The 25,107-nt window shown below is 45.6% G+C and overlaps 2 protein-coding genes across 2 annotated transcripts in view; both read left to right on the top strand.

Moving 5' to 3' along the window:
- The window catches only part of LOC129811260 (polypeptide N-acetylgalactosaminyltransferase 16-like), a 100,910-nt gene extending 94,467 nt beyond the window's left edge, over window positions 1-6,443 (top strand). Inside the window, exon 14 of the mRNA XM_055862426.1 lies at window positions 6,208-6,443. Coding sequence (XP_055718401.1) covers window positions 6,208-6,351 — 144 coding nt within the window. The 3' untranslated portion in view covers window positions 6,352-6,443. The remainder of the gene's footprint in view (window positions 1-6,207) is intronic.
- A 2,405-nt stretch (window positions 6,444-8,848) lies between these two features.
- LOC129811213 (skin secretory protein xP2-like) overlaps window positions 8,849-25,107 on the top strand; it is a 70,674-nt gene continuing 54,415 nt past the window's right edge. The window contains exon 1 of the mRNA XM_055862375.1: window positions 8,849-10,076. Within this exon, the coding sequence (XP_055718350.1) occupies window positions 8,849-10,076 (1,228 nt within the window). The remainder of the gene's footprint in view (window positions 10,077-25,107) is intronic.

Consider the following 25,107-nt stretch of genomic DNA (forward strand, 5'->3'; position numbering starts at 1 on the left):
ACTGTGTTCCCTGTAGAGTTATCTCATTCCCACTGTGTTCCCTGTAGAGTTATCTCATTCCCACTGTGTTCCCTGTAGAGTTATCTCATTCCCACTGTGTTCCCTGTAGAGTTATCTCATTCCCACTGTGTTCCCTGTAGAGTTATCTCATTCCCACTGTGTTCCCTGTAGAGTTATCTCATTCCCACTGTGTTCCCTGTAGAGTTATCTCATTCCCACTGTGTTCCCTGTAGAGTTATCTCATTCCCACTGTGTTCCCTGTAGAGTTATCTCATTCCCACTGTGTTCCCTGTAGAGTTATCTCATTCCCACTGTGTTCCCTGTAGAGTTATCTCATTCCCACTGTGTTCCCTGTAGAGTTATCTCATTCCCACTGTGTTCCCTGTAGAGTTATCTCATTCCCACTGTGTTCCCTGTAGAGTTATCTCATTCCCACTGTGTTCCTTGTAGAGTTATCTCATTCCCATTGTGTTCCCTGTAGAGTTATCTCATTCCCACTGTGTTCCCTGTAGAGTTATCTCATTCCCACTGTGTTCCCTGTAGAGTTATCTCATTCCCACTGTGTTCCCTGTAGAGTTATCTCATTCCCACTGTGTTCCCTGTAGAGTTATCTCATTCCCACTGTGTTCCCTGTAGAGTTATCTCATTCCCACTGTGTTCCCTGTAGAGTTATCTCATTCCCACTGTGTTCCCTGTAGAGTTATCTCATTCCCACTGTGTTCCTTGTAGAGTTATCTCATTCCCATTGTGTTCCCTGTAGAGTTATCTCATTCCCACTGTGTTCCCTGTAGAGTTATCTCATTCCCACTGTGTTCCCTGTAGAGTTATCTCATTCCCACTGTGTTCCCTGTAGAGTTATCTCATTCCCACTGTGTTCCCTGTAGAGTTATCTCATTCCCACTGTGTTCCCTGTAGAGTTATCTCATTCCCACTGTGTTCCCTGTAGAGTTATCTCATTCCCACTGTGTTCCCTGTAGAGTTATCTCATTCCCACTGTGTTCCCTGTAGAGTTATCTCATTCCCACTGTGTTCCCTGTAGAGTTATCTCATTCCCACTGTGTTCCTTGTAGAGTTATCTCATTCCCATTGTGTTCCCTGTAGAGTTATCTCATTCCCACTGTGTTCCCTGTAGAGTTATCTCATTCCCACTGTGTTCCCTGTAGAGTTATCTCATTCCCACTGTGTTCCCTGTAGAGTTATCTCATTCCCACTGTATCGACTGCGATGGGAGTTACGGACCTCTGGGACGGAGCACTTGCTTTAAACGATTGTTGGATAGAGAATGTAGAATTTAGACCTCTTCGTCGTGACTTATTGAGGACTGTTAGTCCGCTGTATAAGCAACAAAGACCCAACGTGACCCTACTGTTCCCTCTCCAGCAGAAACCATGTCCTCATGTTTCAGTCTTAATCCGAATGAATCGCACAGACTTTCGTCTCTCTTCGTTAACGTCGATTAAAGCTCTGGTCAAATGTACTGCACTACAATAGGGTGCCTCGTTGGGACAGTCCTAGGGGTGTTTATTGTGAGACATATGGGCCACGTTGCATCATGCTCTTTGTCTGCAGCTGGGCTGAGTGTTCTGGTCTGTTCTCCAGTGTCTTTCCAAAGAAAACAGCTCAATCAATCTTGATTACTGTAATCCCCATTACTCAGCTCTAACGCAAACCTTCTGGTCAGATAGCAATACGCCTGTATAAACACAAGTCAAATATCGGGGTCTCAACGAGGGCTGTGGTCGGTCACGGAAATTTTCCCGTCAGTTTTCCTTGCGATTGTCAAGCAAATAACTGTCGGGTCTCACGGTAATTGACCGTTAATTAACATAAACACATTTAAACACATTTAACACCTACGTGCCATTTTAAAAAGTCTAATAAATCCATGTGATATAGCCTACACCTTCACAATAAATCCATTATTTATTTTAGACAGGTCTAAAGAAACATGATATTGAAGAAAATATAGTCTATTTCAGAAGAAAAGAATAGCATACTCTGAGTTGTCCTGATGTTAGGGTCCTGATCTGGCTATGCCGTATTGGCTTTGGGCTACACTAGTTCATTTAGCAGACCAAGACTTGCTTATAATTCCGTGGCATTATGTTATATTATTCTATAGTATGAAGAATACAATTAAACAAAGCTGAATAAAATGTATTGTAGCAGGCTCAAGGGGGTGGGGTTTCCACGTCACCAAGTTCAATAACCAAACACGCACAGGGAGCACAACTAGAATGTAATGGAGAATTTATTAGGGAGATTTGTACACGGTGGGAAAGGGGGAGGGGGGGGGGTGAATTCAGCAACCAGTTCACAATCAGTTCTCGTTGTGTCCGTTCCGTTCTCCAGGGGTAACCCTAAAACTCACGTCCTCAGCCAAACCGGGTCGGAACAGTGAAGGTAATCAGACAGCCCAGGTTACAACGAGTAATCACACAGATAATTCTCTCTCTCTCTCTTTCTCACACGCTCCATAACACATGTTTTCCCTCTCGGTCTTCTCCCACTTCCTCTTTTATTCCCCAAGCACTCCATGGCTTAATGAGCGTCGCCTCGTTGGGGCAGGAAGTCCATGTAAGGTTCGGGGGTGGAGCCAGCGGGCTACAAGATTACGCCCTTCAATCACCACTCCCCTCACCACTCCCATCACCACTCCCATCACCACTCCCCTCACCTCTCCCTGCCGTCTGCCATAATATTTTCTCCAAATGATTTGAGGGAGTGCGCACATGCTGCTATTCTGTGTTGAGCGGTTAACAAAGAAATAGGGACTTCTATATGAGTTAACTCATCAAATCAAATGTATTTATATAGCCCTTCTTACATCAGCTGATATCTCGAAGTGCTGTACAGAAACACAGCCTAAAACCCCAAACAGCAAGCAATGCAGGTGTAGAAGCACGGTGGCTAGGAAAAACTCCCTAGAAAGGCCAAAACCTAGGAAGAAACCTAGAGAGGAACCAGGCTATGAGGGGTGGCCAGTCCTCTTCTGGCTGTGCCGGGTGGAGATTATAACAGAACATGGCCAAGATGTTCAAATGTTCCTAGATGACCAGCAGGGTCAAATAATAATAATCACAGTAGTTGTAGAGGGTGCAACAAGCCAGAACCTCAGCAGTAAATGTCAGTTGGCTTTTCATAGCCGATCATTGAGAGTATCTCTACCGCTCCTGCTGTCTCTAGAGAGTTGATAACAGCAGGTCTGGGACAGGTAGCACGTCCAGTGAACAGGTCAGGGTTCCACAGCCGCAGGCAGAACAGTTGAAACTGGAGCAGCAGCACGGCCAGGTGGACTGGGGACAGCAAGGAGTCATCATGCCAGGTAGTCCTGAGGCATGGTCCTAGGGCTCAGGTCCTCCGAGAGAGAGAAAGAAAGAGACAAAGAGAGAATTAGAGAGAGCATACTTAAATTCACACAGGACACCGGATAAGACAGGAGACTATAACAGACTGACCCTAGCCCCTCGACACATAAACTACTGCAGCATAAATACTGGAGGCTGAGACAGGAGGGGTCAGGAGACACGTGGCCCCATCCGATGATACCCCCGGACAGGGCCAAACAGTCAGGATATAACCCCACCCACTTTGCCAATGCACAACCTCCACACCACTAGAGGGATATCTTCAACCACCAACTTCAACCACCAACTCTCCCAGTGGAGAGGGGGGAACCGGCCAGGCAGAGACAGCAAGGGCGGTTCGTTGCTCCAGTGCCTTTCCATTCACCTTCACACTCCTGGGCCAGACTTCACTCAATCATATGACCTACTGAAGAGATAAGTCTTCAATAAAGACTTAAAGGTTGAGACCGAGTCTGCATCTCTCACATGGGTATGCAGACCATTCCATAAAAACGGAGCTCTATAGGAGAAAGCTCTGCCTCCAGCTGTATGAGTTAACTCCTATATGACTTACTAAACTTTAGGTGCTCTACAGACGTTGGTCTATATTTAATATATTGTAAGGCTGCGTGATGAGACTCTCATGATGATGTTTAAAAAGTCATTTGAAAGGCATGAGCTCTGCTTTGTTTTGTTTTTTTTGCGCAGGCTGTACACACTTCATCAGTCTCTCATTCACAATTTGACAAGCACTTGATAATGCCTCTAATTTCACGGCGGCATCCCCTTTGTGGCCGTAATGCACCCTAAAACAGAGGCCTGGAGTGCTGCGTTGTGCCCTTCTGCGCGCTCCGAAGCGCCTCTCACTCACACGGCTCTCCGTCACGTGACCAGGTCTTTCTCACAGGCTACAAGTGAAGACAGACACATCGAGGATGCAACTGCGCGTGTCCTTATCCAACTCCGAGGTGCACATTAAAGATATTGAAAGAAATGTCCACATATACTTTGTCAGCCAACAAGATGAGTAGAACTAACAAATAGCAAAAGCACTAGTCCCCCATAGTACAAAAGTTGACCTATTCTGTGCGAGAAATAAATATTCCAAACATAGTCTGGGACAGTTGTGGGATGTGATAGATCACAAAGGAATACACGAGCACCACGTTTAGCTTAAAATGTTGATAAACTATTAGTCTATTTCTTCACATTATAAGGGCAGCAATGCGTACATGTTAGTAGGCTATAAGCGGGAATGTGCCATTAGCGTAAAACACCATTATCAAAAGTGAGTTTTTATGGTGCAAATGATCTTCCCCAAACTTGAAACTCACATGCTTAATTTTAAGAAGTTATTTGGCCACTTTAGTTGTGATACTAACCTTATTAAAACATATAGGTCTATGGGCTAGACTACATGAGGTGTGATACTAACCTTATTAAAACATAGAGGCCTATGGGCTAGGATACATGAGGTGTGCGACTATGATTAGAGAAAGTCGCGCAAAAAAAGGCATTGTTTCTTGCCTTATGGTGGGCGTCATTCACAAGGGATTATCCCTTGGGGATAAATGGCCAAATGGCCAAATATCGCTCACAAGTGATCGGCTAATATTGTCACCCATCAGACTATCCTTAATTTAATGTTGTCTTTACATATACTACATAATATATGTGTGACATTTGTTTTGATTTAGAATGGACCATTATCATGCACCTGTATCGAAACAGAGGCAGCGGGAAAAAATGCATGTCATCTATGTACTTGAATAGCAAATGGAGGACGCTTTTCCCAATGGTTTATTTTCATGCCAGCCAGGTAGGCTCTACTCCTGTTGTAAATATAAGCAATGTGCTTAATATTGAAAGTTGAGAAAATAAATATAGTAAGGCTATAGAAAGCTGATGGGATCCTCCTCTTTTTAATAGAGGCCATCAAAACTCTGTTTTCTCTCGCACTTGCATAGCCAATAGAAATGTTGCGCAACATGAGCTCATGGGTTTTCCTGAAGTGTTTGATTAGATTTTATAATACATTTGCATAGAAAATACCAAAATGTTCTCTCTGCCTAATGGCAAAATGTGTAGAACTACAAAAAATCTGCTTTAAAACTGCAAAAATGTCTCTCGGCAAAATGTGTAGAACTGCAGAAAATGTGCAACATTTTCTCTCTGCCCCATGGCAGAATGTGTATAACTGCATTAAATAAACTTTAACAAACATTTTTGTTTGGGGGGGGAACCAGATCTTGCTTAGGGCTTAGCCGGCCTTCTATCAATCTACCTAACAATCTCCAAATGACGTTCAGCTGTCCAAATGACGTTCAGCTGTCTAAATGACGTTCAGCTGTCCAAATGACGTTCAGCTGTCCAAATGACGTTCAGCTGTCCAAATGACGTTCAGCTGTCCAAATGACGTTCAGCTGTCCAAATGACGTTCAGCTGTCCAAATGACGTTCAGCTGTCCAAATTAAGTTATGGTGTCCAAATGACGTTCAGCTGTCCAAATGACGTTCAGCTGTCCAAATTACCTTCAGCTGTCCAAATTAAGTTATGGTGTCCAAATTACCTTCAGCTGTCCAAATTAAGTTATGGTGTCCAAATGACGTTCAGCTGTCCAAATGACGTTCAGCTGTCCAAATTAAGTTATGGTGTCCAAATGACGTTCAGCTGTCCAAATGACGTTCAGCTGTCCAAATTAAGTTATGGTGTCCAAGGTCAATATAAGTTTTTTATTGCATGTGTCCTTAACGCATTCTCTCTCTCTCGCTCTCTCTCCCCCCTCTCTCTTTATCCCCCCTCTCTCTTTCTCTCTCTCTCTCCCTCTTCCCCCTCTCTGTCCCTCCTTCACCTACCGTAGAAGTGGAAGCCGAAGGGACCAGCCCTGCAGCACATGGTCAGTGGTCTGTGTCTGGACAGTCAGCCTCCGGCTGGCCCTCCAGCCATCACTCAGTGTCGCTCCCAGCTGGCCAGTCAGGTCTGGGAGCCGCAACTCATCACCTGATTATCTGAACCCTGGTGGCTGGGGAGAGGAGGAGGAGGAGGGAGGAGGAGGAGATACACTAGTGGCTGGAGAGAGGAGGAGGAGATACACTAGTGGCTGGGGAGAGGAGGAGGAGGAACACTGGTGGCTGGGGAGAGGAGGAGGAGGAGGAACACTGGTGGCTGGAGAGAGGAGGAGGAACACTGGTGGCTGGGGAGAGGAGGAGAAGGAGGAACACTGGTGGCTGGGGAGAGGAGGAGGAGGAGGAGGGAGGAGGAGGAGATACACAAGTGGCTGGGGAGAGGAGGAGGAGGAACACTGGTGGCTGGGGAGAGGAGGAGGAGGAGGAACACTGGTGGCTGGAGAGACGAGGAGGAACACTGGTGCCTGGGGAGAGGAGGAGAAGGAGGAACACTGGTGGCTGGGGAGAGGAGGAGGAACACTGGTGGCTGGGGAGAGGAGGAGGAGGAGGATAAGCCGGTACTGGGCTTGACCCAGAGGATCACGTCTGTCTGCTCACTGTCCTTCCCTCCCCTGGGAGAGAGAGGAGGAGGAGAAGAATGTGACAAACAACTATGTTGATGTTTACCAGATGTTTCTGTCCTGAGTGTCAGACTGACAAGAGGAGGAGTCTGAGATTAACCAACCAACCCTGTTAGAGGTCTCACCTGTACAGTATCAGAGGTCTGGGCCCATATTCATTAATAAGAGTCTCAGAGTATGAAAGACCAGGAGCGCTGATCTAGGATCAGTTTAGCCTCTTAGATCAGAATGAATGAGATGATATGGACAGATCCTAGATCAGAATGAGATGATATGGACAGATCCTAGATCATAATGAGATGATATGGACAGATCCTAGATCAGAATGAGATGATATGGACAGATCCTAGATCAGAATGAGATGATATGGACAGATCCTAGATCATAATGAATGAGATTACATAGACGTGGGGGAACCTGAATACGGGCCCTGGTCGTAACCTGTACACTATCAGAGGTCAGAGGTCGTACCTGTACAGCACAGGAGATTGGTGGTACCTTAAATTGGGGAGGAACGAGCTTGTGTTAATGACTGGAGCGGAATGAATGGAATGGTATCAAATACATCAAACACGTGGTTTCCATGGTTTCCATGGTTTCCATGGTTTCCATGGTTTCCAGATGTTTGATACCGTTCCATCTGCTCCGTAAATGGCTCCTTGTTTACGAGCTGTTCTCCCAGCAGCCTCCTGTGCAGTACAGTACCTTCCTCCTCTAAGATGGCGTGGCTTCTCCTACTGTAGATTATCAGCTTTTCACTCAAATCTCTTCTTGCAAATCTCAACCTTATCTTCTTTGTCAACAAATCCTTGACGACAACTTGCTAAAGTAGGAACGATGATCTTTTTTCCTCTTAGAAGACAAAGGGGCCAATATTGTATAAAAAAAATGCACCTGAATACACTCTGACCCCAAGTCAGTTCTGAATGTGTCTTGTTGCCTGGCATAGGTTTGGGACAGATATGCAGATCGTAGACCACGGATGTCCAACGTCAACTGATATCAACTGGGTAGACTTTATTTCACTGAATAGCTGTTTTTTCTTTTTTTTAAAGTGCCATGCAAAGCAGTTTCAGGAACATTATTTATTGTTTTGCATGGTCAAGCCCCGTGGTCAAGCCCCATGGTCAAGCCCCATGGTCAAGCCCCGTAGCCCCGTGGTCAAGCCCCATGGTCAAGCCCCGTGGTCAAGCCCCGTGGTCAAGCCCCGTGGTCAAGCCCCGTGGTCAAGCCCCGTGGTCAAGCCCCGTGGTCAATCCCCATGGTCAAGCCCCATGGTCAAGCCCCATGGTCAAGCCCCATAGCCCCGTGGTCAAGCCCCATATCCCCATGGTCAAGCCCCATAGCCCCGTGGTCAAGCCCCATAGCCCCGTGGTCAAGCCCCATGGTCAAGCCCCATGGTCAAGCCCCGTGGTCAAGCCGCATGGTCAAGCCCCATAGCCCCGTGGTCAAGCCCCATAGCCCCATGGTCAAGCCCCATGGTCAAGCCCCATAGCCCCATGGTCAAGCCCCATGGTCAAGCCCCATATCCCCATGGTCAAGCCCCATAGCCCCGTGGTCAAGCCCCATAGCCCCGTGGTCAAGCCCCATGGTCAAGCCCCATAGCCCCATGGTCAATCTCCATGGTCAAGCCCCACGGTCAAGCCCCATAGCCCCATGGTCAAGCCCCATGGTCAAGCCCCATAGCCCCATGGTCAAGCCCCATGGTCAAGCCCCATAGCCCCATGGTCAAGCCCCATGGTCAAGCCCCATAGCCCCATGGTCAAGCCCCATAGCCCCATGGTCAATCTCCATGGTCAAGCCCCACGGTCAATCCCCATAGCCCCATGGTCAATCTCCATGGTCAAGCCCCACGGTCAAGCCCCATAGCCCCATGGTCAAGCCCCATGGTCAAGCCCCATAGCCCCATGGTCAAGCCCCATAGCCCCATGGTCAAGCCCCATGGTCAAGCCCCATAGCCCCATGGTCAAGCCCCATGGTCAAGCCCCATAGCCCCATGGTCAATCTCCATGGTCAAGCCCCACGGTCAATCCCCATAGCCCCATGGTCAATCCCCACGGTCGATCCCCACGGTCAAGCCCCACGGTCGATCCCCACGGTCAAGCCCCACGGTCAATCCCCACGGTCGATCCCCGCGGTCAATCCCCACGGTCGATCCCCACGGTCGATCCCCACGGTCAATCCCCACGGTCGATCCCCACGGTCGATCCCCACGGTCGATCCCCACGGTCGATCCCCACGGTCGATCCCCACGGTCGATCCCCACGGTCAATCCCCACGGTCAAGCCCCACGGTCAATCCCCACGGTCAAGCCCCACGGTCAATCCCCACGGTCAAGCCCCACGGTCAATCCCCACGGTCAAGCCCCACGGTCAAGCCCCACGGTCAATCCCCACGGTCAAGCCCCACGGTCAATCCCCACGGTCAATCCCCACGGTCAAGCCCCACGGTCAAGCCCCACGGTCAAGCCCCACGGTCAAGCCCCACGGTCAATCCCCACGGTCAATCCCCACGGTCGATCCCCACGGTCGATCCCCACGGTCAATCCCCACGGTCGATCCCCACGGTCGATCCCCACGGTCGATCCCCACGGTCGATCCCCACGGTCGATCCCCACGGTCGATCCCCACGGTCAATCCCCACGGTCGAGCCCCACGGTCGATCCCCACGGTCAAGCCCCACGGTCAATCCCCACGGTCAAGCCCCACGGTCAATCCCCACGGTCAAGCCCCACGGTCAAGCCCCACGGTCAATCCCCACGGTCAAGCCCCACGGTCAATCCCCACGGTCAAGCCCCACGGTCAATCCCCACGGTCAAGCCCCATGGTCAATCCCCATGGTCAATCCCCACGGTCAAGCCCCACGGTCAATCCCCACGGTCAATCCCCACGGTCAAGCCCCACGGTCGATCCCCACGGTCAATCCCCACGGTCAAGCCCCACGGTCAATCCCCACGGTCAATCCCCACGGTCAAGCCCCACGGTCAAGCCCCACGGTCGATCCCCACGGTCAATCCCCACGGTCGATCCCCATGGTCAAGCCCCACGGTCAATCCCCACGGTCAAGCCCCACGGTCAATCCCCACGGTCAAGCCCCACGGTCAAGCCCCACGGTCAAGCCCCACGGTCAAGCCCCACGGTCAAGCCCCACGGTCAATCCCCACGGTCAAGCCCCACGGTCAATCCCCACGGTCAATCCCCACGGTCAAGCCCCATGGAATGTTATGTTTTTTTTTTTATGTAAATATTCTAAGCTAAAATGTGCTTGTATTTTGTGTAAAGTTAAAGTAGCCTCTATATGTTGTTTGAGAAATAAATCATGATGCCACTATGGTGTGTTTTCTGTTCTTCGTGCATTATCATAGCCCGGGTACCAGTCTGTTTGTGCCTTCGTGCATTATCATAGCCCGGGTACCAGTCTGTTTGTGCCTTCGTGCATTATCATAGCCCGGGTACCAGTCTGTTTGTGCCTTCGTGCATTATCATAGCCCGGGTACCAGTCTGTTTGTGCCTTCGTGCATTATCATAGCCCGGGTACCAGTCTGTTTGTGCCTTCGTGCATTATCATAGCCCGGGTACCAGTCTGTTTGTGCCTTCGTGCATTATCATAGCCCGGGTACCAGTCTGTTTGTGCCTTCGTGCGTTATCATAGCCCGGGTACCAGTCTGTTTGTGCCTTCGTGCGTTATCATAGCCCGGTTACCAGTCTGTTTGTGCATTCATGCCACTCCTTGCCACTTCTTGTCATGACAAGGGCACAAACAGACTTGTACCCAGGCTAGCATAATCAGTTGACAAATGCTGTCTGTGTCCCAAATGGTCAGTGGTGGGAAAAAGTACCCAATTGTCATACTTGAGTAAAACTAATGATATGTTAATCGAAAATGACTCACGTAAATATTAAAGTCACCCAGTAAAATAGTACTTATATTTTTAAGTATCAAAAGTAAATGTAAAAAATCATTATATTAAGCAAATCACACGGCACCATTTTCTAGTTTTTGATTTATTTATTCAGATATCATTTACAAATGAAGCATTTGTTGTTTAGTAAGTCCGCCAGATCAGGTGCAGTAGGGATGACCAGGGATGTTCTCTGTTTAGTGAGTCCTCCAGATCAGGTGCAGTAGGGATGACCAGGGATGTTCTCTGTTTAGTGAGTCCTCCAGATCAGAGGCAGTAGGGATGACCAGGGATGTTCTCTGTTTAGTGAGTCCTCCAGATCAGGTGCAGTAGGGATGACCAGGGATGTTCTCTTGTGTGAATTGGACCATTTTCCTGTCCTGCTAAGCATTCAAAATGTAACGAGTACTTTTGGATGTCAGGGAAAATATATGGAGTAAAAAAATACACTATTTTCTTCTGGAATGTAGTGAAGTAAAAGTAGTGAAACGTTTAAATAGTAAAGTACAGATACCCCAAAAAACTACTTAAGTACTTTACACCATTCCAAATGGCGCCCTATCCCCTGTATAGTGCACAACTCAACAGTAGTGCACTATATAAAGAATAGGGTTCCATTTAAAGTAGTGCACTATATAGGGAATAGGTACCATTTAAAGTAGTGCACTATATAGGGAATAGGGTACCATTTAAAGTAGTGCACTATATAGGGAATAGGAAACCATTTGGAAGGCATTAATAAATGTACTTTATGTCAGAGATACTATATGTGTCCAAGAGGGGGAGCATTGACTCTGAAGTATTTCAGACCGTGAGAACCTGTCGGCTGTAGCACAACGTAACACCACTAGAGGGCATGCTAACCACATAAATAGATCAGCTAGGGAGCATATCGCCCTTCACGTGTCTGAGGTGGGTTGGTCACTATATCGCCCTTCACGTGTCTGAGGTGGGTTGGTCACTATATCGCCCTTCACGTGTCTGAGGTGGGTTGGTCACTATATCGCCCTTCACGTGTGGTCTGTGTCTGAGGTGGGTTGGTCACTATATCGCCCTTCACGTGTGGTCTGTGTCTGAGGTGGGTTGTTCACTATATCGCCCTTCACGTGTCTGAGGTGGGTTGTTCACTATATCGCCCTTCACGTGTGGTCTGTGTCTGAGGTGGGTTGGTCACTATATCGCCCTTCACGTGTGGTCTGTGTCTGAGGTGGGTTGGTCACTATATCGCCCTTCACGTGTGGTCTGTGTCTGAGGTGGGTTGGTCACTATATCGCCCTTCACGTGTGGTCTGTGTCTGAGGTGGGTTGGTCACTATATCGCCCTTCACGTGTCTGAGGTGGGTTGGTCACTATATCGCCCTTCACGTGTGGTCTGTGTCTGAGGTGGGTTGGTCACTATATCGCCCTTCACGTGTCTGAGGTGGGTTGGTCACTATATCGCCCTTCACGTGTGGTCTGAGTCTGAGGTGGGTTGGTCACTATATCGCCCTTCACGTGTCTGAGGTGGGTTGGTCACTATATCGCCCTTCACGTGTGGTCTGAGTCTGAGGTGGGTTGGTTTTTAAATGTGTGTCTCTTTGATCTTTCAAGAATAGAAGGACCAGTGTAATGCTGCAGTGTTCGTCACATGTCTACGGTGTTGGTTAGAATCTGACCTAGTGCCCTTTGACCTCTCTCTCTTTTTTTACTGTCATCCTCTCTCTCTCTATCGGTTCACCAAGGTCAGAACAACATAGTAAATCTATGTATATTTTATTAAAGTCTAGAAGGGCTACCTTCTACGTCATCAAACCTGTGTCATGGAGGAGGAAATGACCACTCTCTGGCCTCAACATAAGCCCTAAATGCTGTTACACACCACAGGAGATTGGTGGTACCTTAGCAAGGAATGCAGGTGTAGAAGCAAGGTGTGTTTCTATCTCCCAACCTATTGACCAGGCTCTCCACAGGGGCCTGACCCTCTCATTGTTGCTCAGCTTGTTCAACCAATGGCTGCCAAGGCTGCTACACACTCTACACAAACAGAAACTCTGCTGAAGGACGGGCTCATGATAACGGCCGGAACGGCGCTAATGGAATGGCATCAGACACCTGGAAACCATGGAAACCACGTGTTTGATTTATTTGATACCATTCCGCTGATTCCGCTCCAGTCATTACCACGAGCCCGTCCTCCTCCAATTTTTGGGGGGGTTTTAGGCTGGGTTTCTGTACAGCACTTAGTGACATCAGCTGATGTACGAAGGGCTTTATTAATACATTTGATTTGACCTATGATGGAAGACGGTTAAGAGCTGACATCATTCTCTGTGTTGTTTCAGTGACAGGTTGGACAACTACTGGTGGTCATCAAAAAATCATCTTTCCTGAGCCTGACAGGATGACAGAATGACAGGTAGACAGGATGACAGGTTGGACAACTACTGGTAGTCATCAAAAAATCATCTTTCCTGAGCCTGACAGGATGACAGGTAGACATTGTTGGCAGGTAAACATGTAGGCAGATAGACAGGATGACAGGTAGACAGGATGACAGGTAGACAGGTTGACTGGTAGACAGGTAGACATGATGACATTGTTGGCAGGATGACAGGTAGACGGGATGACAGATAGACAGGATGGCAGGTAGACAGGATGACAGGATGACAGGTAGACAGGTAGACAGGATGACAGGATGACAGGTAGACAGGATGACAGATAGACAGGATGGCAGGTAGACAGGATGACAGGTAGACAGGATGACAGGTAGACAGGATGACAGGTAGGCAGGTTAGACAGGTTGTCAGGATGACATTGTTGGCAGGATGGCAGGTAGACAGGTAGGCAGGTTAGACAGGTTGTCAGGATGACATTGTTGGCAGGATGGCAGGTAGACATGGTGACAGGTAGACAGGATGACAGGTAGACAGGTAGGCAGGTTGACATTGTTGGCAGGATGGCAGGTAGACAGGTTGACAGGTAGACAGGATGACAGGTAAACAGGTAGGCAGGTAGACAGGTTGGCAAGATTACATTGTTGTTGTTTGTGTACGTGTATACCAGAAAGTGTGTGTTTGTTTCCTGCAAGTATGAAGACAGGTTGACAGGTAGACAGGTTGGCTGGTAGACAGGTTGACAGGTAGACAGGTTGACAGGTAGACAGATTGACAGGTAGGCAGGTAGAAAGGTAGGCAGGTAGACAGGTTCACAGGTTCACAGATTGACAGGTTGACAGATTGACAGGTAGACAGGTAGGCAGGTAGACAGGTAGGCAGGTAGACAGGTTCACAGATTGACAGGTTGACAGGTAGACAGGTAGACAGGTAGACAGGTAGACAGATTGACATATTGACAGGTAGATAGATAGACAGGTAGACAGATTGACAGGTAGACAGATTGACATATTGACAGGTAGATAGATTGACAGGTAGACAGGTAGACAGATTGACAGGTAGACAGATTGACAGATTGACAGGTAGACAGGTAGACAGATTGACAGGTAGACAGATTGACATATTGACAGGTAGATAGATTGACGGGTAGACAGGTTCACAGGTTCACAGATTGACAGGTAGACAGATTGACAGGTAGACAGGTAGACAGGTTCACAGGTTCACAGATTGACAGGTAGACAGATTGACAGGTAGACAGATTGACATATTGACAGATAGACAGGTAGACAGGTAGACAGATTGACAGGTTGATAGATTGACATATTGACAGGTAGATAGATTGACAGGGAGACAGGTAGACAGATTGACAGGTTGAAAGAGGGCGAGGAAGATAAAGATAAACGTTGCTAAAGCACAACAGGCTTGACAACATTGTCAAGAAGCATAGCCTAGTTTCTCCAAGTAGCATAGCCTAGTTTCTCCAAGTAGCATAGCCTAGTTTCTTCAAGTAGCATAGCCTAGTTTCTCCAAGTAGCATAGCCTAGTTTCTCCAAGTAGCATAGCCTAGTTTCTCCAAGTAGCATAGCCTAGTTTCTCCAAGTAGCATAGCCTAGTTTCTCCAAGTAGCATAGCCTAGTTTCTTCAAGTAGCATAGCCTAGTTTCTTCAAGTAGCATAGCCTAGTTTCTCCAAGTAGCATAGCCTAGTTTCTCCAAGTAGCATAGCCTAGTTTCTCCAAGTAGCATAGCCTAGTTTCTCCAAGTAGCATAGCCTAGTTACTCCAAGTAGCATAGCCTAGTTTCTCCAAGTAGCATATCCTAGTTTCTCCAAGTAGCATAGCCTAGTTTCTCCAAGTAGCATATCCTAGTTTCTCCAAGTAGCATAGTCTAGTTTCTCCAAATAACATAGCTTAGTGTTTCCAAGTAGAATAGCCTAGTTTCTCCAAGTAGCATAGCCTAGTTTCTCCAAGTAGCATAGCCTAGTTTCTCCAAGTAGGATAGCCTAGTTTCTCCAAGTAGCATAGCCTAGTTTCTCCAAGTAGTATAGCCTAGTTTCTCCAAGTAGCATAGCCTAGTTTCTCCAAGTAGCATAGCCTAGTTTCTCCAAGTAGCATAGCCTAGTTTCTCCAAGTAGGATAGCCTAGTTTCTCCAAGTAGCATAGCCTAGTTTCTCCAAGTAGTATAGCCTAGTTTCTCCAAGTAGCATAGCCTAGTTTCTCCAAGTAGCATAGCCTAGTTTTTCCAAGTAGCATAGCCTAGTTTCTCCAAGTAGCATAGCCTAGTTTCTCCAAGTAGCATAGCCTAGTTTCTCCAAGTAGCATAGCCTAGTTTCTCCAAGTAGCATAGCCTAGTTTCTCCAAGTAGCATAGCCTAGTTTCTCCAAGGAGCATAGCCTAGTTTCTCCAAGTAGCATAGCCTAGTTTTTCCAAGTAGCATAGCCTAGTTTCTCCAAGTAGCATAGCCTAGTTTCTACAAGTAGCATAGTCTAGTTTCTCCAAGTAGCATAGCCTAGTTTCTCCAAGTAGCATAGCCTAGTTTTTCCAAGTAGCATAGCCTAGTTTCTCCAAGGAGCATAGCCTAGTTTCTCCAAGTAGCATAGCCTAGTTTCTCCAAGTAGGATAGTCTAGTTTCTCCAAGTAGCATAGCCTAGTTTCTCCAAGGAGCATAGCCTAGTTTCTCCAAGTAGCATAGCCTAGTTTTTCCAAGTAGCATAGCCTAGTTTCTCCAAGTAGCATAGCCTAGTTTCTCCAAGTAGCATAGTCTAGTTTCTCCAAATAACATAGCTTAGTGTTTCCAAGTAGAATAGCCTAGTTTCTCCAAGTAGCATAGCCTAGTTTCTCCAAGTAGCATAGCCTAGTTTCTCCAAGTAGGATAGCCTAGTTTCTCCAAGTAGCATAGCCTAGTTTCTCCAAGTAGTATAGCCTAGTTTCTCCAAGTAGCATAGCCTAGTTTCTCCAAGTAGCATAGCCTAGTTTTTCCAAGTAGCATAGCCTAGTTTCTCCAAGTAGCATAGCCTAGTTTCTCCAAGTAGCATAGCCTAGTTTCTCCAAGTAGCATAGCCTAGTTTCTCCAAGTAGCATAGCCTAGTTTCTCCAAGTAGCATAGCCTAGTTACTCCAAGTAGAATAGCCTAGTTTCTCCAAGTAGCATAGACTAGTTTCTCCAAGTAGCATAGCCTAGTTTCTCCAAGTAGCATAGCCTAGTTTCTCCAAGGAGCATAGCCTAGTTTTTCCAAGGAGCATAGCCTAGTTTCTCCAAGTAGCATAGCCTAGTTTCTCCAAGTAGCATAGTCTAGTTTCTCCAAGTAGCATAGCCTAGTTTCTCCAAGTAGCATAGCCTAGTTTCTCCAAGGAGCATAGCCTAGTTTCTCCAAGGAGCATAGCCTAGTTTTTCCAAGTATTATAGCCTAGTTTCTCCAAGTAGCATAGCCTAGTTTCTCCAAGTAGCATAGTCTAGTTTCTCCAAATAGCATAGCTTAGTGTTTCCAAGTAGCATAGCCTAGTTTCTCCAAGTAGATTAGCGTAGTGTTTCCAAGTAGCATAGCCTAGTTTTTCCAAGTAGAATAGCCTAGTTTCTCCAAGTAGCATAGCCTAGTTTCTCCAAGTAGCATGGCCTAGTTTCTCCAAGTAGCATAGCCTAGTTTCTCCAAGTAGCATAGCCTAGTTTCTCCAAGTAGCATGGCCTAGTTACTCCAAGTAGCATAGCCTAGTTTCTCCAAGTAGCATAGCCTAGTTTCTCCAAGTAGCATAGCCTAGTTTCTCCAAGTAGCATAGCCTAGTTTTTCCAAGGAGCATAGCCTAGTTTCTCCAAGTAGCATAGCCTAGTTTCTCCAAGTAGCATAGTCTAGTTTCTCCAAGTAGCATAGCCTAGTTTCTCCAAGGAGCATAGCCTAGTTTCTCCAAGTAGCATAGCCTAGTTTTTCCAAGTAGCATAGCCTAGTTTCTCCAAGTAGCATAGCCTAGTTTCTCCAAGTAGCATAGTCTAGTTTCTCCAAATAGCATAGCTTAGTGTTTCCAAGTAGCATAGCCTAGTTTCTCCAAGTAGCATAGCCTAGTTTCTCCAAGTAGCATAGCCTAGTTTCTCCAAGTAGGATAGACTAGTTTCTCCAAGTAGCATAGCCTAGTTTCTCCAAGTAGCATAGCCTAGTTTCTCCAAGTAGCATAGCCTAGTTTCTCCAAGTAGGATAGACTAGTTTCTCCAAGTAGCATAGCCTAGTTTCTCCAAGTAGCATAGCCTAGTTTCTCCAAGTAGCATAGCCTAGTTTCTCCAAGTAGCATAGCCTAGTTTCTCCAAGTAGCATAGCCTAGTTTCTCCAAGTAGCATAGCTTAGTGTTTCCAAGTAGCATAGCCTAGTTTCTCCAAGTAGCATAGCCTAGTTTCTCCAAGTAGCATAGCCTAGTTTCTCCAAGTAGCATAGCCTAGTTTCTCCAAGTAGCATAGCCTAGTTTCTCCAAGTAGCATAGCCTAGTTTCTCCAAGTAGCATAGCCTAGTTTCTCCAAGTAGCATAGTCTAGTTTCTTCAAATAGCATAGCTTAGTGGTTCCAAGTAGGATAGACTAGTTTCTCCAAGTAGCATAGCCTAGTTTCTCCAAGTAGTATAGCCTAGTTTCTCCAAGTAGCATAGCCTAGTTTTTCCAAAGTAGCATAGCCTAGTTTCTCCAAGTAGAATAGCCTAGTTTTTCCAAGTAGCATAGCCTAGTTTCTCCAAGTAGATTAGCGGAGTGTTTCCAAGTAGCATAGCCTAGTTTTTCCAAGTAGATTAGCCTAGTGTTTCCAAGTAGCATAGCCTAGTTTCTCCAAGTAGCATAGCCTAGTTTCTCCAAGTAGCATAGCCTAGTTTCTCCAAGTAGCATAGCCTAGTTACTCCAAGTAGAATAGCCTAGTTTCTCCAAGTAGCATATCCTAGTTTCTCCAAGTAGCATAGCCTAGTTTCTCCAAGTAGCATAGCCTAGTTTCTCCAAGGAGCATAGCCTAGTTTTTCCAAGGAGCATAGCCTAGTTTCTCCAAGTAGCATAGCCTAGTTTCTCCAAGTAGCATAGTCTAGTTTCTCCAAGTAGCATAGCCTAGTTTCTCCAAGTAGCATAGCCTAGTTTCTCCAAGGAGCATAGCCTAGTTTCTCCAAGGAGCATAGCCTAGTTTTTCCAAGTATTATAGCCTAGTTTCTCCAAGTAGCATAGCCTAGTTTTTCCAAGTAGCATAGTCTAGTTTCTCCAAATAGCATAGCCTAGTTTTTCCAAGTAGAATAGCCTAGTTTCTCCAAGTAGATTAGCGTAGTGTTTCCAAGTAGCATAGCCTAGTTTTTCCAAGTAGAATAGCCTAGTTTCTCCAAGTAGCATAGCCTAGTTTCTCCAAGTAGCATGGCCTAGTTTCTCCAAGTAGCATAGCCTAGTTTCTCCAAGTAGCATAGCCTAGTTTCTCCAAGTAGCATGGCCTAGTTACTCCAAGTAGCATAGCCTAGTTTCTCCAAGTAGCATATCCTAGTTTCTCCAAGTAGCATAGCCTAGTTTCTCCAAGTAGCATAGCCTAGTTTTTCCAAGGAGCATAGCCTAGTTTCTCCAAGTAGCATAGCCTAGTTTCTCCAAGTAGCATAGTCTAGTTTCTCCAAGTAGCATAGCCTAGTTTCTCCAAGGAGCATAGCCTAGTTTCTCCAAGTAGCATAGCCTAGTTTTTCCAAGTAGCATAGCCTAGTTTCTCCAAGTAGCATAGCCTAGTTTCTCCAAGTAGCATAGACTAGTTTCTCCAAATAGCATAGCTTAGTGTTTCCAAGTAGCATAGCCTAGTTTCTCCAAGTAGCATAGCCTAGTTTCTCCAAGTAGCATAGCCTAGTTTCTCCAAGTAGGATAGACTAGTTTCTCCAAGTAGCATAGCCTAGTTTCTCCAAGTAGCATAGCCTAGTTTCTCCAAGTAGCATAGCCTAGTTTCTCCAAGGAGCATAGCCTAGTTTCTCCAAGTAGCATAGCCTAGTTTTTCCAAGTAGCATAGCCTAGTTTTTCCAAGTAGCATAGCCTAGTTTCTCCAAGTAGCATAGCCTAGTTTCTACAAGTAGCATAGCCTAGTTTCTCCAAGGAGCATAGCCTAGTTTCTCCAAGTAGCATAGCCTAGTTTTTCCAAGTAGCATAGCCTAGTTTCTCCAAGTAGCATAGCCTAGTTTCTCCAAGTAGCATAGTCTAGTTTCTCCAAATAGCATAGCTTAGTGTTTCCAAGTAGCATAGCCTAGTTTCTCCAAGTAGCATAGCCTAGTTTCTCCAAGTAGCATAGCCTAGTTTCTCCAAGTAGGATAGACTAGTTTCTCCAAGTAGCATAGCCTAGTTTCTCCAAGTAGCATAGCCTAGTTTCTCCAAGTAGCATAGCCTAGTTTCTCCAAGTAGCATAGTCTAGTTTCTCCAAGTAGCATAGCCTAGTTTCTCCAAATAACATAGCTTAGTGTTTCCAAGTAGAATAGCCTAGTTTCTCCAAGTAGCATAGCCTAGTTTCTCCAAGTAGCATAGCCTAGTTTCTCCAAGTAGGATAGCCTAGTTTCTCCAAGTAGTATAGCCTAGTTTCTCCAAGTAGCATAGCCTAGTTTTTCCAAGTAGCATAGCCTAGTTTCTCCAAGTAGAATAGCCTAGTTTTTCCAAGTAGAATAGCCTAGTTTCTCCAAGTAGATTAGCGTAGTGTTTCCAAGTAGCATAGCCTAGTTTTTCCAAGTAGTATAGCCTAGTGTTTCCAAGTAGAATAGCCTAGTTTCTCCAAGTAGCATAGCCTAGTTTCTCCAAGTAGCATAGCCTAGTTTCTCCAAGTAGCATAGCCTAGTTTCTCCAAGTAGCATGGCCTAGTTACTCCAAGTAGCATAGCCTAGTTTCTCCAAGTAGCATAGCCTAGTTTTTCCAAGGAGCATAGCCTAGTTTCTCCAAGTAGCATAGCCTAGTTTCTCCAAGTTGCATAGTCTAGTTTCTCCAAGTAGCATAGCCTAGTTTCTCCAAGGAGCATAGCCTAGTTTCTCCAAGTAGCATAGCCTAGTTTTTCCAAGTAGCATAGCCTAGTTTCTCCAAGTAGCATAGCCTAGTTTCTCCAAGTAGCATAGTCTAGTTTCTCCAAATAGCATAGCTTAGTGTTTCCAAGTAGCATAGCCTAGTTTCTCCAAGTAGCATAGCCTAGTTTCTCCAAGTAGCATAGCCTAGTTTCTCCAAGTAGCATAGCCTAGTTTCTCCAAGTAGGATAGACTAGTTTCTCCAAGTAGCATAGCCTAGTTTCTCCAAGTAGCATAGCCTAGTTTCTCCAAGTAGCATAGCCTAGTTTTTCCAAGTAGCATAGCCTAGTTTTTCCAAGTAGCATAGCCTAGTTTCTCCAAGTAGCATAGCCTAGTTTCTCCAAGTAGCATAGCCTAGTTTCTCCAAGTAGCATAGCCTAGTTTCTCCAAGTAGCATAGCCTAGTTTCTCCAAGTAGCATAGCCTAGTTTCTCCAAGTAGCATAGCCTAGTTTCTCCAAGTAGCATAGCCTAGTTTCTCCAAGTAGCATAGCCTAGTTTCTCCAAGTAGCATAGCTTAGTGTTTCCAAGTAGCATAGCCTAGTTTCTCCAAGTAGCATAGCCTAGTTTCTCCAAGTAGCATAGCCTAGTTTCTCCAAGTAGCATAGCCTAGTTTCTCCAAGTAGCATAGCCTAGTTTCTCCAAGTAGCATAGCCTAGTTTCTCCAAGTAGCATAGCCTAGTTTCTCCAAGTAGCATAGTCTAGTTTCTTCAAATAGCATAGCTTAGTGCAGGGGTGTCAAACTCATTCCACGGAGGGCCTAGTGTCTGCAGGTTTTTGGTTTTTCCTTTCAATAAAGCCCTAGACAACCAGGTGTGGGGAGTTCCTAACTAATTAGTGATGTTAATTCATCAATCAAGTACAAGGGAGGAGCGAAAACCCGCAGACACTCGGCCCCCCGTGGAATGAGTTTGACACCTGTGGCTTAGTGGTTCCAAGTAGGATAGACTAGTTTCTCCAAGTAGCATAGCCTAGTTTCTCCAAGTAGTATAGCCTAGTTTCTCCAAGTAGCATAGCCTAGTTTTTCCAAAGTAGCATAGCCTAGTTTCTCCAAGTAGAATAGCCTAGTTTTTCCAAGTAGCATAGCCTAGTTTCTCCAAGTAGATTAGCGGAGTGTTTCCAAGTAGCATAGCCTAGTTTTTCCAAGTAGATTAGCCTAGTGTTTCCAAGTAGCATAGCCTAGTTTCTCCAAGTAGCATAGCCTAGTTTCTCCAAGTAGCATAGCCTAGTTTCTCCAAGTAGCATAGCCTAGTTACTCCAAGTAGAATAGCCTAGTTTCTCCAAGTAGCATATCCTAGTTTCTCCAAGTAGCATAGCCTAGTTTCTCCAAGTAGCATAGCCTAGTTTCTCCAAGGAGCATAGCCTAGTTTTTCCAAGGAGCATAGCCTAGTTTCTCCAAGTAGCATAGCCTAGTTTCTCCAAGTAGCATAGTCTAGTTTCTCCAAGTAGCATAGCCTAGTTTCTCCAAGTAGCATAGCCTAGTTTCTCCAAGGAGCATAGCCTAGTTTCTCCAAGGAGCATAGCCTAGTTTTTCCAAGTATTATAGCCTAGTTTCTCCAAGTAGCATAGCCTAGTTTCTCCAAGTAGCATAGTCTAGTTTCTCCAAATAGCATAGCTTAGTGTTTCCAAGTAGAATAGCCTAGTTTCTCCAAGTAGCATAGCCTAGTTTCTCCAAGTAGCATAGCCTAGTTTCTCCAAGTAGCATAGCCTAGTTTCTCCAAGTAGCATAGCCTAGTTTCTCCAAGTAGCATAGCCTAGTGTTTCCAAGTAGCATAGCCTAGTTTCTCCAAGTAGCATAGCCTAGTTTCTCCAAGTAGCATAGCCTAGTTTCTCCAAGTAGCATAGCCTAGTTTTTCCAAGTAGCATAGCCTAGTTTCTCCAAGTAGCATAGCCTAGTGTTTCCAAGTAGCATAGCCTAGTTTCTCCAAGTAGCATAGCCTAGTTTCTCCAAGTAGCATAGCCTAGTTTCTCCAAGTAGCATAGCCTAGTTTTTCCAAGAAGCATAGCCTAGTTTCTCCAAGTAGCATAGCCTAGTTTCTCAAAGTAGCATAGCCTAGTTTCTCCAAGTAGCATAGCCTAGTTTCTCCAAGTAGCATAGCCTAGTGTTTCCAAGTAGCATAGCCTAGTTTTTCCAAGTAGATTAGCGTAGTGTTTCCAAGTAGCATAGCCTAGTTTTTCCAAGTAGCTTAGCCTAGTGTTTCCAAGTAGAATAGCCTAGTGTTTCCAAGTAGCATAGCCTAGTGTTTCCAAGTAGCATAGCCTAGTTTTTCCAAGTAGCATAGCCTAGTGTTTCCAAGTAGCATAGCCTAGTTTTTCCAAGTAGCATAGCCTAGTGTTTCCAAGTAGAATAGCCTAGTGTTTCCAAGTAGCATAGCCTAGTGTTTCCAAGTAGCATAGCCTAGTTTTCCCAAGTAGAATTGCCTAGTGTTTCCAAGTAGCATAGCCTAGTGTTTCCAAGTAGCATAGCCTAGTGTTTCAAAGTAGCATAGACTAGTTTCTCCAAGTAGCATAGCCTAGTTTCTCCAAGTAGCATAGCCTAGTTTTTCCAAGTAGATTAGCGTAGTGTTTCCAAGTAGCATAGCCTAGTTTTTCCAAGTAGCATAGCCTAGTGTTTCCAAGTAGCATAGCCTAGTTTTCCCAAGTAGGATAGACTAGTTTCTCCAAGTAGCATAGCCTAGTGTTTCCAAGTAGAATAGCCTAGTGTTTCCAAGTAGCATAGCCTAGTGTTTCCAAGTAGAATAGCCTAGTGTTTCCAAGTAGCATAGCCTAGTGTTTCCAAGTAGAATAGACTAGTTTTTCCAAGTAGCATAGCCTAGTGTTTTCAAGTAGAATAGCCTAGTGTTTCCAAGTAGCATAGCCTAGTGTTTCCAAGTAGAATAGCCTAGTGTTTCCAAGTAGCATAGCCTAGTGTTTCCAAGTAGCATAGCCTAGTGTTTCCAAGTAGAATATACTAGTTTTTCCAAGTAGAATAGCCTAGTGTTTCCAAGTAGAATAGACTAGTTTTTCCAAGTAGAATAGCCTAGTTTTCCAAAGAAGTCTATCTGCACTGCAGTCCAACATACAGCTGCCTGCTAACTGCTGTCCAAACCCCTGTTTCATCCCCAGTACCTACAGCTATGTGTGGAATGCAGCTGATACAAATAAACTACTGGTCTTTAAAGGGGCAATCTGCTGTTCGAACAATAACAATAAGGGTTATCCCACCCCGCCACTGTTCTGGTAAACAGTTGAGGGATGAGGCTGTAGAAATATAACCATTCTTAACTTCATTAAACAGAGCTGTGGATACAAGGACTGACCATCTATGATATCTCAATTAGAGTTGTTACCATGTTTTGAGGCTATGCAGTGTTTGTTTATGATTACATTGTTTAAAAAAAAAACAAAGGAGTAAATCAAGCTTATATTTGGGGTTCTGAGGGAGATGCGACAATTGAACCAAGCTAATATAGGCTAAGTTATATTCTTCAATAATCAATGGGTACAGTATATATCGTTAACTTAAAAGACCCCCCCAAAAAACTGATGTAGCAATCGCAGATTTCCCCTTTGAAAGGAGTCAGTTCTCATCAGAATGAATGGGGGCTGAAGGAACCACAACAAAGGGCCCAGTTGTATTCTCCCTCTTCTTCTGGACTTAGTATCATTTTAGGGCTGCCTGCTAAGGGCTGCAAGCTATTGTTGTTGACCAGACATACGCAGTGCTGTTCAGAATCAAACGCTGTCGAAATACAGTTCAGAACTACAGTATTTTGAATAGGACTGTGTCTGAATGGGACAGTCAGAGCAACCAGTTAGGGAATGGCTGAATAGACAAGGAGGTAGAAACTCAGGCTACGTCCTGCTTGCCTTTTGTTGACAATTGTTCAGGATCCCAACCTGTTGATCATTGTCCACCATGAAGAGATAGTGTGTCCCAAAATGGCACCCTATTCCCTTACATAGTGCACTCCTTTAGACCAGGGCACTAAGGGTACTGTACCCTACACAGTGCACTACTGTTGACCAGAGCCCTATTCCCTATATAGTGCACTCCTTTTGACCAGAGTAGTGCACTATATCTGGAATAGGCTGATAGATTCAGAGCAGTGTTATAGAGGAGGATATATATGGCGGCAGGGTAGCCTAGTGGTTAGAGCGTTGGACTAGTAACCGAAAGGTTGCAAGTTCAAATCCCCGAGCTGATAAGGTACAAATCTGTCGTTCTGCCCCTGAACAAGGCAGTTAACCCACTGTTCCTAGGCCGTCATTGAAAATAAGAATTTGTTCTTAACTGACTTGCCTAGTTAAATAAAGGTAAAAAAATAAAAAAAATAAAAAATAAATGATGCTTCCCTGTATTGACACGTGCATGATTACATAGGTAAAGGGCCCATCTGTGCTAGTCTCGTACATCCCAGACCTTTGACCTTTGTCGGGAAACATTGTTATTGTGGGAGGCCACCCGTCTGCCTATGGATATCACACCTGTAGTATTCCATTTAGTTCAAACTTCCTGACAAGCAGACAGAGGACTCGTGACTAGATCTATGCAGCTTTAATCTATTGAGAATCCTATTGAATACAGTGCATTTTCACCAAGTCCACACCGCAAAAGTAACCGGCTGTAAGTCCCACCCCTTTTCATCTGTCCATCACTTTTTTAATTTTTTTTTTATCAATCAAGCACCTTGAATTTCACTGTAAACGTGCAGAGCATTACCCAATGGATAAGGACAAAAATAGCTGAAGGAATGAGTAGAGATGAGATGGTAGTAGATGTCCCACAGTCTGCACTGAATGCCATGGATCCCAACACACTAGCAGTGGAGAAGGTGGACCATGTAGTGTTTTATAGCGAAAGTAATAAATTGCACTCGTCAAACTAATAAAACATCTGAGATGCTTGACATCATTGTGAAGGCGGCAAATAGATTTCTGGATCTCCAGGACTTTACAGCCACAATGTTACGAGTACT

This window comes from Salvelinus fontinalis, chromosome 15 (assembly GCF_029448725.1).
Source record: "Salvelinus fontinalis isolate EN_2023a chromosome 15, ASM2944872v1, whole genome shotgun sequence".
NCBI lineage: Eukaryota > Metazoa > Chordata > Actinopteri > Salmoniformes > Salmonidae > Salvelinus > Salvelinus fontinalis.